The sequence below is a fragment of the Falco biarmicus genome, chromosome 6 (assembly GCF_023638135.1).
Source record: "Falco biarmicus isolate bFalBia1 chromosome 6, bFalBia1.pri, whole genome shotgun sequence".
Taxonomy (NCBI): domain Eukaryota; kingdom Metazoa; phylum Chordata; class Aves; order Falconiformes; family Falconidae; genus Falco; species Falco biarmicus.
Window position 1 is genome coordinate 9,682,156 of NC_079293.1, and position 14,045 is coordinate 9,696,200.

The 14,045-nt window shown below is 37.3% G+C and overlaps 1 protein-coding gene across 1 annotated transcript in view; it reads right to left on the reverse strand.

The window, feature by feature from the left end:
- Positions 1 to 14,045, reverse strand: part of MEI4 (meiotic double-stranded break formation protein 4) — an 80,653-nt gene that overhangs the window by 49,578 nt on the left and 17,030 nt on the right. The window contains exon 3 of the mRNA XM_056344794.1: positions 7,355 to 7,914. Within this exon, the coding sequence (XP_056200769.1) occupies positions 7,355 to 7,914 (560 nt within the window). The remainder of the gene's footprint in view (positions 1 to 7,354; positions 7,915 to 14,045) is intronic.

Consider the following 14,045-nt stretch of genomic DNA (forward strand, 5'->3'; position numbering starts at 1 on the left):
AAGTATAAACACTAAGCACAAAGCACAACTTGCTGCTGCTTCTCCACCTGTTTTCCTATGCAATTACAAAACATTAAAGAACATATTTTTCTGTTTCATTAATATTTTTCTAGTATAAGTTCCATAACTAATGCTTTATTGAACACCAGATAGATAAAAGCTACCAAATCTCCCATCTGCAAATATGGTTTATTTTACAAAGAATGATCTTATGTTGCTCTGCCATGATTTACCTCTGGTAAAGTCATGATGAACTTCATATAATTTATCTCTAAATCTTTCATTTTTCCTTTCTTTATACATTGTTATAAAGCTTTGTACATTAGTGAGATAAACTGCTACTAAGGTAACTTCCTCTTAACCTTCACTTTCAAACATAGAGCATGCTATATTAGAAATTCCATGGTTACAATAATATAATCTCTAAGTCTTTGATTCTAAACTTATTTCACTTTTTTCTTTCAGTTTCATAGGGTAAAGACTTGTCTTTCCCTTTTTGAGCACCTTTCATTCAAACAGTGACATCTAATTGATGGGACAAAATACATATAACAGACCCCGTTGTGAGTTTCAGTGTTTTTTTAAAAAAACAACAACAATAGGCAAACCCACCAACCAAAAACCCCCAATCCAAAGCTAAAACACAACCTGGATGCCCTTAGAGGAATTCAGGGCTGCAAATCACTGTCATGTTTAAGTTACCTCTAATGGTAATATCCATTTCCATACACTAAAACCCAATACTTTGCTCGTGTCACCTCATCCCAATCACCTTTACAGAAAAGGCAACACTTTCATGAGGGCATGCAAACACCCAAGTCATCAGTTCATTTGAAGACTAAGCACAAGAAACTAACGTATAAAGAAATTCATCTAACTACTGAAGACACTTGGGATCCTGCTGGCATCAGAGTTTTCACCAGTAACTCTACTTTAAAGAATGCTACCATGGCAGAGATCAAGAATGTCTGCATCTTCTTGAGATTCATGAATTAGGCATTTAAATACCTAATTCACCCAAGAGGCTGGATCCAGTAAATTTTGCCAACAGGAAGACAGTATCAATCCAAGTCAAACAAACAGCATTCACAACAGCTGCCACTGAAGACAACTCAGATATTACTGCTGCCCTTTTTAATACCTACTGTAAATATTCCATTGATTATGAAGAAGCAGCTCTAGATAGAAAGTCTCCCCTGCTGGAGAGATTAAAATTTATATTACTCTTGATTTCTCCTTCTCAAATAGTCCTCATCAGAAGCCCAGAGGAGTGAAGAAATGCCTATCTGCCTGCTGATGCTGAGTTGCAATCCATGTTAATGGATGCAGAAGACACTAAGCAACAAGTGTGAGCTCACTCAGAGCAGAAGAGTTATGGATTCAAATTTTTAATCTGAAGACTGCTTAGAAAAAGTCACTGGATAAATTACAGAAAACAGGTATTCTTTAGCTTTTAAGTTTTTAAATTAAAGAATAAGCTGGTCATCCTTAAAGAAATTCAGCAATGTAAATCAATGTCTTATGTAAGGCTTTAAGACTTACAGTACCTGTAAATGAAAATGGATTTCAATTATTTCCCAGTCCTTCACTCTTCTTCCCTCTACCCACAATGTATGAGCTACTTGGAATGCCACTTAAAGGTGCCATATAACTGGAATACATACTTGGGAAGAACAGAGGTACCTTGTTTGGGGTTGTAGAGATTTCACTGCAGCAGTTGAGCACTAAAAAGTTAGGCAAGGAATACTCAGCTGTCTTTGCAACCAGCTGTAGCTAACTGGCTCTACAGAGCTTACTTATCGTTGCTATCCTACCACCGTAACACAAACACATCCTATTTAGGCAAACTAGAGGATGTAGGAGATAATTTTCCCCCAAGGACAAAAAAATAAATAAAAAATATATATTAAAAAGCACCATTCAGTTAAAAGCAACAAACTGAACTCTTCCATGAAGTAAAAGACAATCCTTCCAGCAGGAATGGCCCTAGACCTAGACCCACCTGGAAGTGACCAGAATGGTATTAAAACGCTGGGATAAGTATGGTATTAAAATGCTGGGATAAGTAACAATGTGATAGAACGAAGGTGGTCGCATCATCCTTTTGAATAACCAGCTACTATGGTACCCAGACACCAAAGAAGCAGAACAATTCTAGGTCCTCTGGTTCAATAACAGATCTGGAACAACAGAAAACAAGGCCTAGATAGAACTAAAACGTTTTTACACAGGCATAAGTGAAGGACTGAGAGATGGGCTCTGATGTTGCTGCTTCACATGGTCTCAGCTGCAAATATCACAGAGATGCCAAAGCAGCAAAACAACATCACTAATGCAGTGCTACAGAAAGTCAAGAGACCTTTGACAGAAGGCATTCACTGGAGATAGACTGGGGGCAGAGGAACAGCTTTTGATATATATTTCCTACCATATTCATCAAAAACGAGAACTTCCTATATTCTTGCATTAAGGGCCCCCATATATTTAATTTGTAAATCAAGAGAAGAGCAACGGCCTATTCCATCCATTTTTTTTCTCCTCCTAGTGGAAAAAATCTGTAATACCTGGAATACTAGTTAATTGGATAAAAACAGGCAATGACAGTATTTCATATTAGGAAAAGAAAAGGCCCTGACAACAGCAATACAGGCAGGTTGAAAACCATGAATAAAACTTTTTTGCCATAATGGTAAAAAAAATATCCCACTAACAATCCTGTAACTCTTCAATAATTGTCATTTTAGTGCATGATGTATATCAGCTGAGGAGGGAAGGTGGACAAAAGTCTGAAGCAGACAAAATTTTCTTTCATTCATTCCTGTCTAGTTACTCCTATGATACACTTTACAGAAGTAAATGAGAGTCACTCAGTTTGGTGATCGCTTTAGACTGTAATGTTCTACAGGACAATGGATTTTGATTACCATTTGAATTAAACAGCTCTCTAGATAGGACAACAGATTGCTGAGAAAATTTAATTCAACAATCAGAAGATTCAAACATTGACTCTTACTAGACCATAAAACCCTGGTAACACATTTTAACATTCATACTAACAAACTGCTCTTCCACTACATAAGCAAAATTCTTTGGCCAATGAAAATGTACCATGTCTCAGGAGCCATGATATTGCCCTTGGGACTCAATTAATTTAGGAAAACTGAAGCCCACCACTGGAGACATGAATAACTATTTTTAAATCTCATTTGTGCCTGAGCAGAAAAGATTCTTGTAAACTGATGAGTTAAGTGCTGTTCTGGCAGTTGCTGACAAAAGATACTGCAAAATATACACAGCCAGGGGAATCTATTGTTGCTCACAACTAGTTAGAGCATGTATTAAATACATACTGTTGCATGTATTAAAACCATCAGAGTAAATTTATGATTACTCTCTTCAAGGCAATTTCAGTCATTAATGAATCATACAAATTGTATTCTAGATAAGAAAAGATTCAAAACCGTGGTTCTGATTGATGTGTACTTTTTTCAACTGCACAAGCACACTTCCATACATTTCATTATGTAACTGCCAATGGGATTAAAACACTTCTATCTTTCTGCTTTTCACTACCCTACATTTCAACTTGTTATTTTCATGAAAAATTGTGAAACCTTTCTCAGGCAAACATCCAGTAAAGGCATTAAACCACTACCCAGAATTCTTGCATTTGCTTTTCTGCTAAACACACCAATATATGAGCATCTGCAAAATTCTACATAAAAACTTTTAGATGGAAGATAAGAGAGAGAAAAATGAGAATAGGCAGTAAGTCCTGAACAGGATAAGAAAAGTTCCTAGAGAATATGTTCATGTCTCAGTATCAATTCAGATACAGCTAATGCAAAATAACTTCAAATCAAATACTCTTAAAGGTAGGGTAGCCAATTTCCAAAGGGGACAAGGGTCAAAAAAAAGGAAGGAAATAGCACAAAATTTTTATAATTTTTTTTTTGCTTTGTTTGAATGGAGCGGGTAATTCATGACTCCTGACAGAAGTCAGTTTTAAACTGTATGCTTTAAACATAACATGAGAAGAACCAAGCCACTACAGTTCAATGAAACACATCCCATTTCCTTCTGGGTCTTTTTTGAAAGAGACTGTCATCAGGTGAGGCAGATGGATGAGGTATTTGCTGAACAGCAACAAGGCACCAGAAAGCAGCCTCTTCTGAGAGCCTTAGACCGCTCAACTTTACTCCAGAACCTTGAAGGCAATGTACCATTGTCTTCTATTTTAGTGTTTTAACTCCTTAAAACAAGATGCCCAAGAAACAGACACAGATCTTTGCACAGAACCCAGGGTGAAGGCCACAATCTTCTGGCACATCATTGACGAATTAGACATACTGCAATGAGCTGTGCAAAACCTTCACCCGAAACATAAAACACACATGCTATTCTGAACAATACTGGGAGCTGGGAATCCCCAGTGCCTCTTGACTGTTACATTTTTCTGATACAGGATAAATGAACCCTTGTTCCAACACACTCTGGACAACAGAAACAAACCTCAACAGAACAGGCACATCTCCATGCCAGTGAGTAAGTGAATCATCTAGGAGCAGGACAGATGCACGTTCATTATGTCCCTGTGGATGTGGATGGAGATAGCTGTTGTCAAATCCCAAATGGGTAGATTAAGGGGAAAAAAATGGTCCTGTGCTTCCTTTCTAAAGAAGAGACAAAGTTTCTACTCCACTGGAGCTGTAATTGCATACCATAGCTCGTACAGAAGTTTTCTATGGGAAATGTTTTCCCACATTTTGTGAGGTAGCAGAGAACCGTCCATTTGAAAAATAGGGCCAGTTGCTCCACAAACTGAATACACAAATGCTCACTGAGTTTTCTCATTATATGCTTCTGTCTGCTTGAAAGCAGGATTTGCAAAGAACCTGCATAAATAGGGCAGTGGTTCTGCTGACAGTGGAGTGACTCAACGTGAATGAACAATTTGCACGTTGAAAGGCAGTGCACCAACAGCAACACCCCCATACAAACCTCCAAGAGTCTCAGTGCTGAGGACTCAAAAACTGGTAACAAAGTGCTTGCTCCATGATAGCAGTTACTATCAAAGATTTTGCAGCACAAGAGCAACAACTCATCTGTACTGGCATTAGACACAGGATCTTCACAAGCTTTTCTGTGGCGGCCATACAGGGATGCATGACCATGCCAGTAGAAGGTGCAGAAGTAGGCCTTTGATCAGATGATTTATCTTCAGAGCATTCATGCTTCACCCTTAGCAGCCATGACTTGAGGATCCTTCTAGATACTTCCAGAAGTCTGACAGCTGTGCAGACTTCTGAGCTGTTCTCCAAATATGGAAGGACAGGAGAAGAATTAAAAAAGGAAATTCAAGAGGCTACTTTTATTTGTAGTTCTTCAATTTAAAAGTTTTTACATTTTAAGTAATATTTCCTTTTATTTTACCTCTCATATCTTAAATGATAGTTATTTTTTCCCCCTTTCAATACTAATGTCAATTTGGAGTTTCAGGCCAAACATTCTATCCAAAATGCACAGCTTCAGGCAACAGAATCCAGGCAGAAAAGCTCTGAGAAGTGCCTGCTGGTTCTTACAGCTTCCAGGGCTTCATAATTATAAACATCTGAAACAATAGGACTCAACAGTTACAGCAAGAAATTCTGTTGCTGTTTTTCTTCCTTTAAGTCTAACATAGAGATAATTACCTCTTTTCCAGTTCTCAAAGGATTTTTAAGTTATTTAATTTGCTCTGCAAAATGCTGGAATTGCTTTTGAAGATGAGGCATTAAGTGTAATCCACAGCCATTTCTCTCTTTGTTCACTTTTTGAAGGTGTTTCTCTCAGCACTTTGTCCTCCTGGACAGCTCCTGACAGTTTTATAGTGAGGACGGCAAAAGGAAAAGTTGTGTCAAATTATACAGCCGCATTGGTGGCTGTCTGTACATGTGCTTTTTGATGGTTAGTTAGGTTAGATACAACAACATTCTGAATGTTTTTATACTGGAGGCATTTAAGCATCCTCCTCGAACCAAAATTCATACAGTTTGCCACTCTTTCCACATGACAGCCTTGTAATTAATGGCAATTTTATTTTAAACCTATAACCTTGATATTTCAATCACTACTTGACTAAACAGTGATGATTAAAACTGAAGCATAAAGTGTCCCCGGGAGATATCTGGTATGCAGCACATGAAGAATTCATTACACAATTTCCACTACCAATTCTTAATACTATATATTTATTTCCATATTCAATTCAGTTTAAAGAAAACCAAACCTCTAAAAAGGATTTTTCAATAAATCTTTATAAACATTGCAACTACACACATGTTCCCTTTTTCCCCTAGAAATCTGGAAATTACCACGATTATCCCTTAATAATTGGTTTATACAATTTTTAAACTCTTTGAATCTGTTTGATTGAAGTAATGGCTGCTGGTAGGAACGACTGTTAAGGCAATATTTTGGTGGAACAAGATATAAAACATCTTATAAAAAGCCATCTGTTCCAGAGAAGTTATTCAGAGAAAAGATGCTACTTACAAATTATGTGGACATACTCCACCCTTCCTGAATGATTTATAAAAACACTTTGCAGACTGAAACACCCTTGATCTATGAGGATATTACTTCTCATTTAAAATTTGACACCTCTCACTTAAGCTTCACCAGATTCTTCCAATCAACAAGTAATCCCTCTGTGGATAACCTCTTGGTTGCTCTCCTACAATTATCATTATTTTAATTATTTATTAATTTCCCATTCGGGTAGAGGAGGGGTATAGGTGGAAACACTGAATATCATCAACTATGAAGAAATACTTAATGAATGCCTGCTCAAGTTTTCTTTGTTCTGTATCCTGTAATCACACAAAAAAAATAAAAGGAGTCACACCTGCATGACTATTCCTGACACCACACAAAAGGTATGGATGTTCACATTCTTTCAAAACACCGGCCAGGGACACCTCTAATTAAAAGCTAAGTATCACACCATGGTGACACAACTACAAAGCACCCTGGTATTAAGGACACAAAGCTTTAGTCCTGGAAAAGCTTCAGTGTATGAAGACTTCCTTCTGAATGCTCTCTAACCAAAACAGAGGCATATCTGCCTTTTTAACAGTTTACTGTTAAATACTCAGGAACAGACTAGAAGATTTTGCATGCATAAGCAATAACTTTTTCAAATGCTTTAGAGCATTTATTGTTCATATCACAAAAAGGAACAATCACAAAGACCTCTGAGAAGTACTCCTCAAAATATAGTAAGACAAACTAATATTTAAAAGTGCATAAAACCAGAAGAATATTACAGTACACTGAAATAGGGTGACAAAGATGGAAGATATTTTAAACTTACCCTATTGACACTGCTGTTTCTTAAAATAATCTGAATTAGATTTTTCTTAAATTCTTCCAGCTTCTTGAAACACTTCTTCAAAACATGATTAGATAATTTAGTATCAGTTATTAAACTGATCAAAACACTAACTGCTTCAGTAATAAAATTTGAAACTGGAAGTTTAGGACTGTTATAAAAAACAATCAGTCCATCAAGCAACCGAGACACTGAATCACATACGGTGAAAGAATCATTCTCAAGCTCTTTGAAGTCTGCTTGAAGAATTCTTCCTTCTGACAGCTTTCTTATTTCAAGCAGATGTTGCAAAAACTGCACTGGAGCAGTCAGAGATTCCTCCGTGCTAATACAGCAAAGACCCACGGGGGGAACTCCTTCCAACCAATGTTTAGAAGTGTTGACATTATGCTCAGATTGGTGAAAATCAGAAGCTATACCTAAAGAATCAAATGCATAGTCATTACAGACATCACATCCAGAGTCTTCTAGCTGGCTTGGGTAACTCATAGAGTTTATATATTCCTGATCCAGAAGAGTTTCAGCAGAGGTGTTTGGTTTTCCTGAAACACAAATGTGAAAGTTAATATTTGTCTAATATTTAAAGACATTCTTATGCAAAGCATCATATATCCTTTCTCCTTTTGCTTCCATGGAAAATGTATGTAATACATACATATATTTGCTCCCCAAGAACTTCCCATGACTAGAATTTAGCTGTAGAAAATGACATTTTTAAATTAAAGTAAAAACTTTCAGGAGGTATATTTGTGAACAAGGTGTTTCATGCATGGAAATGAATGTAAATTTCTAGTCCCCCAAACGTTTTCACTACTTTTATTCTCAAGAACTCAGACTGATTTGACAGTGAAGCTCTGCTACTATAATTGTATCTATTAAGCTCATCTTTACTCCTTACACTTTCTTCACAGGTCAGGTAAGGAATCCTAACAGAGTCAAAGTTGAACAGAACATTACACTTAAGCTTTTTATTATTTAACAAAGAATAACATTCAGAATAAAAAACGTCTCCAGCCACCACTTAGCTCACACCATCTTCTTCAATGACACACAAACTACATTATACAAAGTATGCACTGCATTCACAGTATTAGATTATTGTCATACACCATTGTAGAATCTCCTTCATCCTATCTTACAGATTAGATACATTTAAACCAGTGCCTCTGAGCATAAATTCAGTCCTAGGTGACAGACTCCCTCTGTGCTACATGCTACTTATGCCAAAAGATTACAATTAAGCAAGAGACATTAGAGCAGTGAAATGCAAGATCAACACATGTAAACATCTTGGTGCCATGAGGCAAGGCTAGAACCCCATCTGACCAACTCCTGGCTGTGCCCTGCTTACTGGGGCACCGCCACAAACTGCCTCTCCTCTCACTCTTAAGAGATTTGCACATACTGTTCATATTTTCCACAAGGATCCAAAGCAATACCATAGCCCTCTGTGTCTGTATTCTTAAATTAATGTTTTGGAAGTTTTTATAGATGATTTGGCCTGATGGAAATAAATGTTATATTTCACGGCAAGTTGTTTGTTTTTTTTAAAAAAAAAGGCCTTTTTAACACAGAAAACATCACTAGGCAGCAATCTACAGTATTCTGTACACTAACAAAACATTACTCAAAAAAGTTTATACAGATGTCATTAAATATAGTTTCAAACTGAATCCTGTTACTTCAGTCTCTGAGAACATACAAGATCATCCAATGAAGGTACTACTACTGACATTAAAACTAGTAACATGTTTGTTATTGTTGAGTTCTGTACCTTTAACATTCAGACATACTCAAAATTGAACAGGACTGGTAACAGCTGACTCAAAATGAAAGGCTAACTGTAGGGAAATCAACCGACATTTCCAGGAGGTACGGAAAGCAGAGCTTTTAAGGCCAGCCTAGGATTTTTTTTATATTAACACTGTACCCAAATGCCCTGCATACCTAAACTTGGAAAGCAAGCAAAGAGGCAAAATGCACTTCCCGTGGTCTGACTAACAAAAAAAGGCATCAATCTTTCATGTCTTCTCTCCCTAGGCTTTTGAGCAAGAAATTCCAAAAGAAAAAATAACCTGAATGCTGGTGTTGGTGCTGTTTAAGGAAGATAAGCCCTTCTAGGGAATCCATCTACTGTGAGTTTCACTATGTGGGTATTTTGTTCCTGTTCTTAAATCCATGGGGCAACATGAGAATTGCTCATGAGGGTCTAATGCCAGGAGTCAAAGAAGCAAAGCAAGAACGAATGCCAGAAAACATGTATGTTTGCCAATCATCTTGTTGAAGGGGAGAATAAAAAAATAAAAAAAATAAAAAAAAGCAGAGCTGAAAGAAAGGAGAAGGAAAGACAAGAAAAAGGGAAGGGAAGGGAAGAATAATACAGAAACATCTGTAGGAGCCAAACTTAACCATCCCCAAATACAAGTAGCATATTCAATGAAACACTCCTACCAGCAGGAGACAATGTTTCATTTATGCTTAGGTTCCTACTCATTGAGACCCCACCTCCTGTCCCATGATGAGCTTCCAGAAAACCCTGTAAGTCTCTACTAGCAGCACATTTCCAGTTCAATGAATAATACAAGATGCTTTAAAAATGTTCACTCAATTGTATGTTCTAGTTATCTGGGGGGAGGTGGAAGTTGTCTTTTTAAAAGAAGAAATAAATGACCCACCAGGAAATACTCATTATTTCCCTCAAAATGTCTAGAAAGTGCTTATCATTTATTTTTTTAAAGAAGGTAAACTAATCACTTTGTACTTACCTACTATTTAAATGAGAAAGCAGTCTTGATGTTCACACCATGTGGTTATCAAGTACAAAAAAAAAAAAGAAAGGGAACAGCATTATGCCTGCCTCACACTAACAATAATTTTCAAACAGTAATTTCAAGAACATTTGACTACAAATACACTGGAACAAGAAATAGGAAAATTTAGTGTGCATGATACATTAACCACAAAATTTTACAATGCCTTTATGTAGGTAATGAAATATTTGGTTATAAGCAATTTTAAAGCCTCCTTAAATATGTCACATCAGATTTAGAAAATATTTAAACTCTTAATTCCTATTTAGGACTGTAGCTCCTTACTACATTAAGATACTAAGCTGAAAATCAGAACTGAATGGTCCCCAGACAAAGCAAGATATGGTCACAAGAAGAGCCTTGGAGTGCAAAGGCTGAGAACCGACATCCCCCTACACATACCCACCACTGCAGAAAGTGTCTGGCCTGAAAACCAGCAGTGGTTCAAGGGAGGAGTGATTTGCACACGGTGACAGTATGTGAGCAAAGTTTGTAGGCACTTCCATGAAGCGTAAGAACTCAAATGCACATATAACTGTGGGACCACAGAACACAGAGGCTTTTATCGGCGGAGCAAGATGCCAATCAGTCTTATGATTAGAGTGTGGAGTTCTCAGCTAGTCCTAAGGAAGCAGAGGTCTCACAAACACCAAAGTCCACCCCGTGTCCCAAATGAATTCTGTCACTTCTGAATAGTCACCTTAATACACCAAGACTCAGTTCAGGGACAACAAAGGGAGGAGGAAGAGCCGGTTGCTTCATCAGGACAGGAAAACACGTTTTGCCTCCCAAGTGCCTGCTGCCAGCAGTATGGTCACAAGGATTCCTGGGGCTGTGAAGAGACAGGGGTTCTCTACCCAATGCAGAGTAAGAGAGGCAGCATCTGTAATACCCATGTGGCAGCATCCAGGGGTGGTGGAAGATGCTTTCTCAGACACCTGCACTACTGGCTGCCACAGATCGGACAATGTTTGAACGAGGAGGCCCATATGTTCTATGTAGTTCAAACCTGAGGAAGGGGTCCCAGTTCAATGATGAAATTGCTGTGGAATCATAAGATGGCCTTCATGACTTTTGAAAAACTTAATATAGCTGCAGTTACACCATCAACAGGGATTGCAGAACAGAAAATGGGCTTGAAGGTGGCAGATATAAGAAACAAAATGAAGATTTGAATTCTGCAAAGAAAATATTATTTCCATTTCAAGCATTAGGTATTGTTTATATTTTCTCATTTTGTGACCACATGCATGGATTATCACTTGAAAATCAACACCAACGATGACAGACATTTAAAGTTCTCTTAAAACTCAGTTACAATGGATAGGCTCAGTTCCACTTCTAAAAGAAAGACAATTACAAAGGAGACAACATTAGAAACCTATCACTAATACTGCATTCTGCTTTCCAAGTAGGTGTTCAGTCAATAAATTCTAAAAGGAAATAAAAACATATGTGAAATAATTCATATTTTTCCTGTTGTGTTCACTTCTCCACTTCTGAATTTTTTAGGACTCAGTTATTCTTCATTTAATCTTCATTGATTAGTTTGTTGCAAGTGCACTTTCCATGAATGATGAATTAAGTTTATTCCTTCTTTAAAAAAACCTCCTTACACACACTAACTGTTTTCTTTACCCTTTCTGCATCAAGCATGTCTCTGTTCTACTGTTTTCACTACTAACCAAGCTGGCTGGTTGAGAAAAAACAGCGCTCTCCTCCCTCATGAACTCCTACGTGTTTAGCACACCATTGTTGTCCTGATCTGGAACGAAGCCAAACTTCTCTATATGTCAAAGCACAATGTTCATAAATTTGAACGTTTTGAAATAATGAAAAGAAAATAAAAAGCTTCCAGGATTCTCAAAATGGAGAAATTTTAGAAGCTGCATATCCCACTCTTTGCTTCTGCATTTCCATGGTTTTTTTATAACCAGCTTGGAAGAGAAAGCTCTTCTGTTTAAAGCTAAGGTATTTCATGCTGACATATTTTGTCACATTTAGGAATAACTTCACAGAAATGAACACAGGACTGAGTATCTAAAATTATCAAATTAATTGTTCAATGCCAGGATTTAAATGCTTCTCGGAAGGCTTAGAAGCATATACTTCAATTTATTAGGGAATTTGCTTACATAAAGCATCTAAATGTTTAGAAATCAGTAAAAACTGAGAAAGATTTGGGAGATATACACATTCATTTTTAGGGGATTTCTGTAGACAAGACAATTCTTTTGTTGTTCCAGTCAAATAAAGAATACTTGCAGTACAGATATGGAAGGATGAATTATCAGGTGACAAACACACAGATTTGGATCAGTTAATGCTCATCAAACAGCTTTCACGACCAAAGACCTAACACATGCTTTACAGTATTGACCACCTCAATGAGATGACTGAAACTTGAGTCCTAAGCTAGATACGGCATATTTCACAATATTAAGTGAATTAATGTTACCTATGAAGACTACCTGTCCAAAGTGGTAGTACTGAACTAGAAGTACTATTTTTATTAAAAACACTTTACATTGTCCAACAAACTGAGCTTTGCTAAGAGACAAGTATCAGCCAATGCAGACAGCAATGATCCGGGTGCAACTGTAATGAGCTGAAGGTTGAAATGAGGAAGACTCCCTAAGAAATCAGCTAGGGTGTGCATTCCTAAAAACATCTATTTTTTTGAATATAACATGGTAAAAATATTTGGCTTTTTTGTTTATATATCCAGAAGCCCACAAACAGAAATCTGCTTGAGGAACTCAATAAGTTTGAGTTAGGTTAAGGTTGCCCAAAAAGGTGGTGGAATCTCCATTCTTAGAGATACTCAGAAGTTGCCTGGACATGGTCCTGCACAACTGGCTCTAGGTGGCCCTGCTTGACAAGGGGGTTGGAAAAGATGACATCCAGTGGTCCCTTCCAAGTTTAACCATTCTGTGATTCTGTATTTCCAGAGAAAAATTTGACTGATGCTTAGCTCCCCACTGTAGACTTATAGGCAAGAGGATACTAATTGCCATGGCCACACTTAACCTGTTTTTCCCATACACATTCAGTTTTCCCCAACATTATCGTTCTGTTACCCAGAAGAAAGGAAATTAATCTACACTAAATCATGAATCCTACTTGCTTTTATGAAACTTATTCTTAAAAATCAGTATGCGTCTTATCAGGAACTTAACCTATACAGGGAATTTAGAAAATAACAACAAAACCTTTCCCTTACTGGGACAATTGGGTTGGTTTTGCCTCTGAATGGGCTCCTTATACAGAAACCTGGAAAGAAAAGGAGGCTTCTGAAGTCCCTTTGCCCCAAGTATGTGCTTAGAACAGCTGTAGCAATGCCATCTGATAAGAGAGACAGCATCTGCTTTCAAAGGGAGAAGGTCTCCACAACCAAAACAGACCTGTTATCCATGGAAGGAGCAGTACTGTGAGATTTCAGTGAATCATTACACTCCAGCTGGTGCTTTTTCCAGATTGCAAATTAACTTATTTAATTATCTTGAAAAGGCCTCAGCTTTCATAAAGTTCCCCATTGTGTCGCTACGATTACGGAGAACAGATTTATCTCATCATCATATTCCAAGAGCCATATTCCCATAAATCTGTGCTAAACACATTTTAACTCCATTTTTGTCATCTCATGTATCTGTTCTCAATTCCTCACTTCCCTCCTAGAAAAATAAAATACTTTTTAGGTTGTGAGACGTTACTTGCAATGCTGTCTACCTGCACTAGTACCACTGGCAGAAGCATGGAGTATACTAGCATACTCAAGATGTCAAAGGACAGTACATTTTTGAAGTACTGTCTGACACCATCACGCCTTAGAGAAAATGCTGAGATGATACTTAGATGGGGCT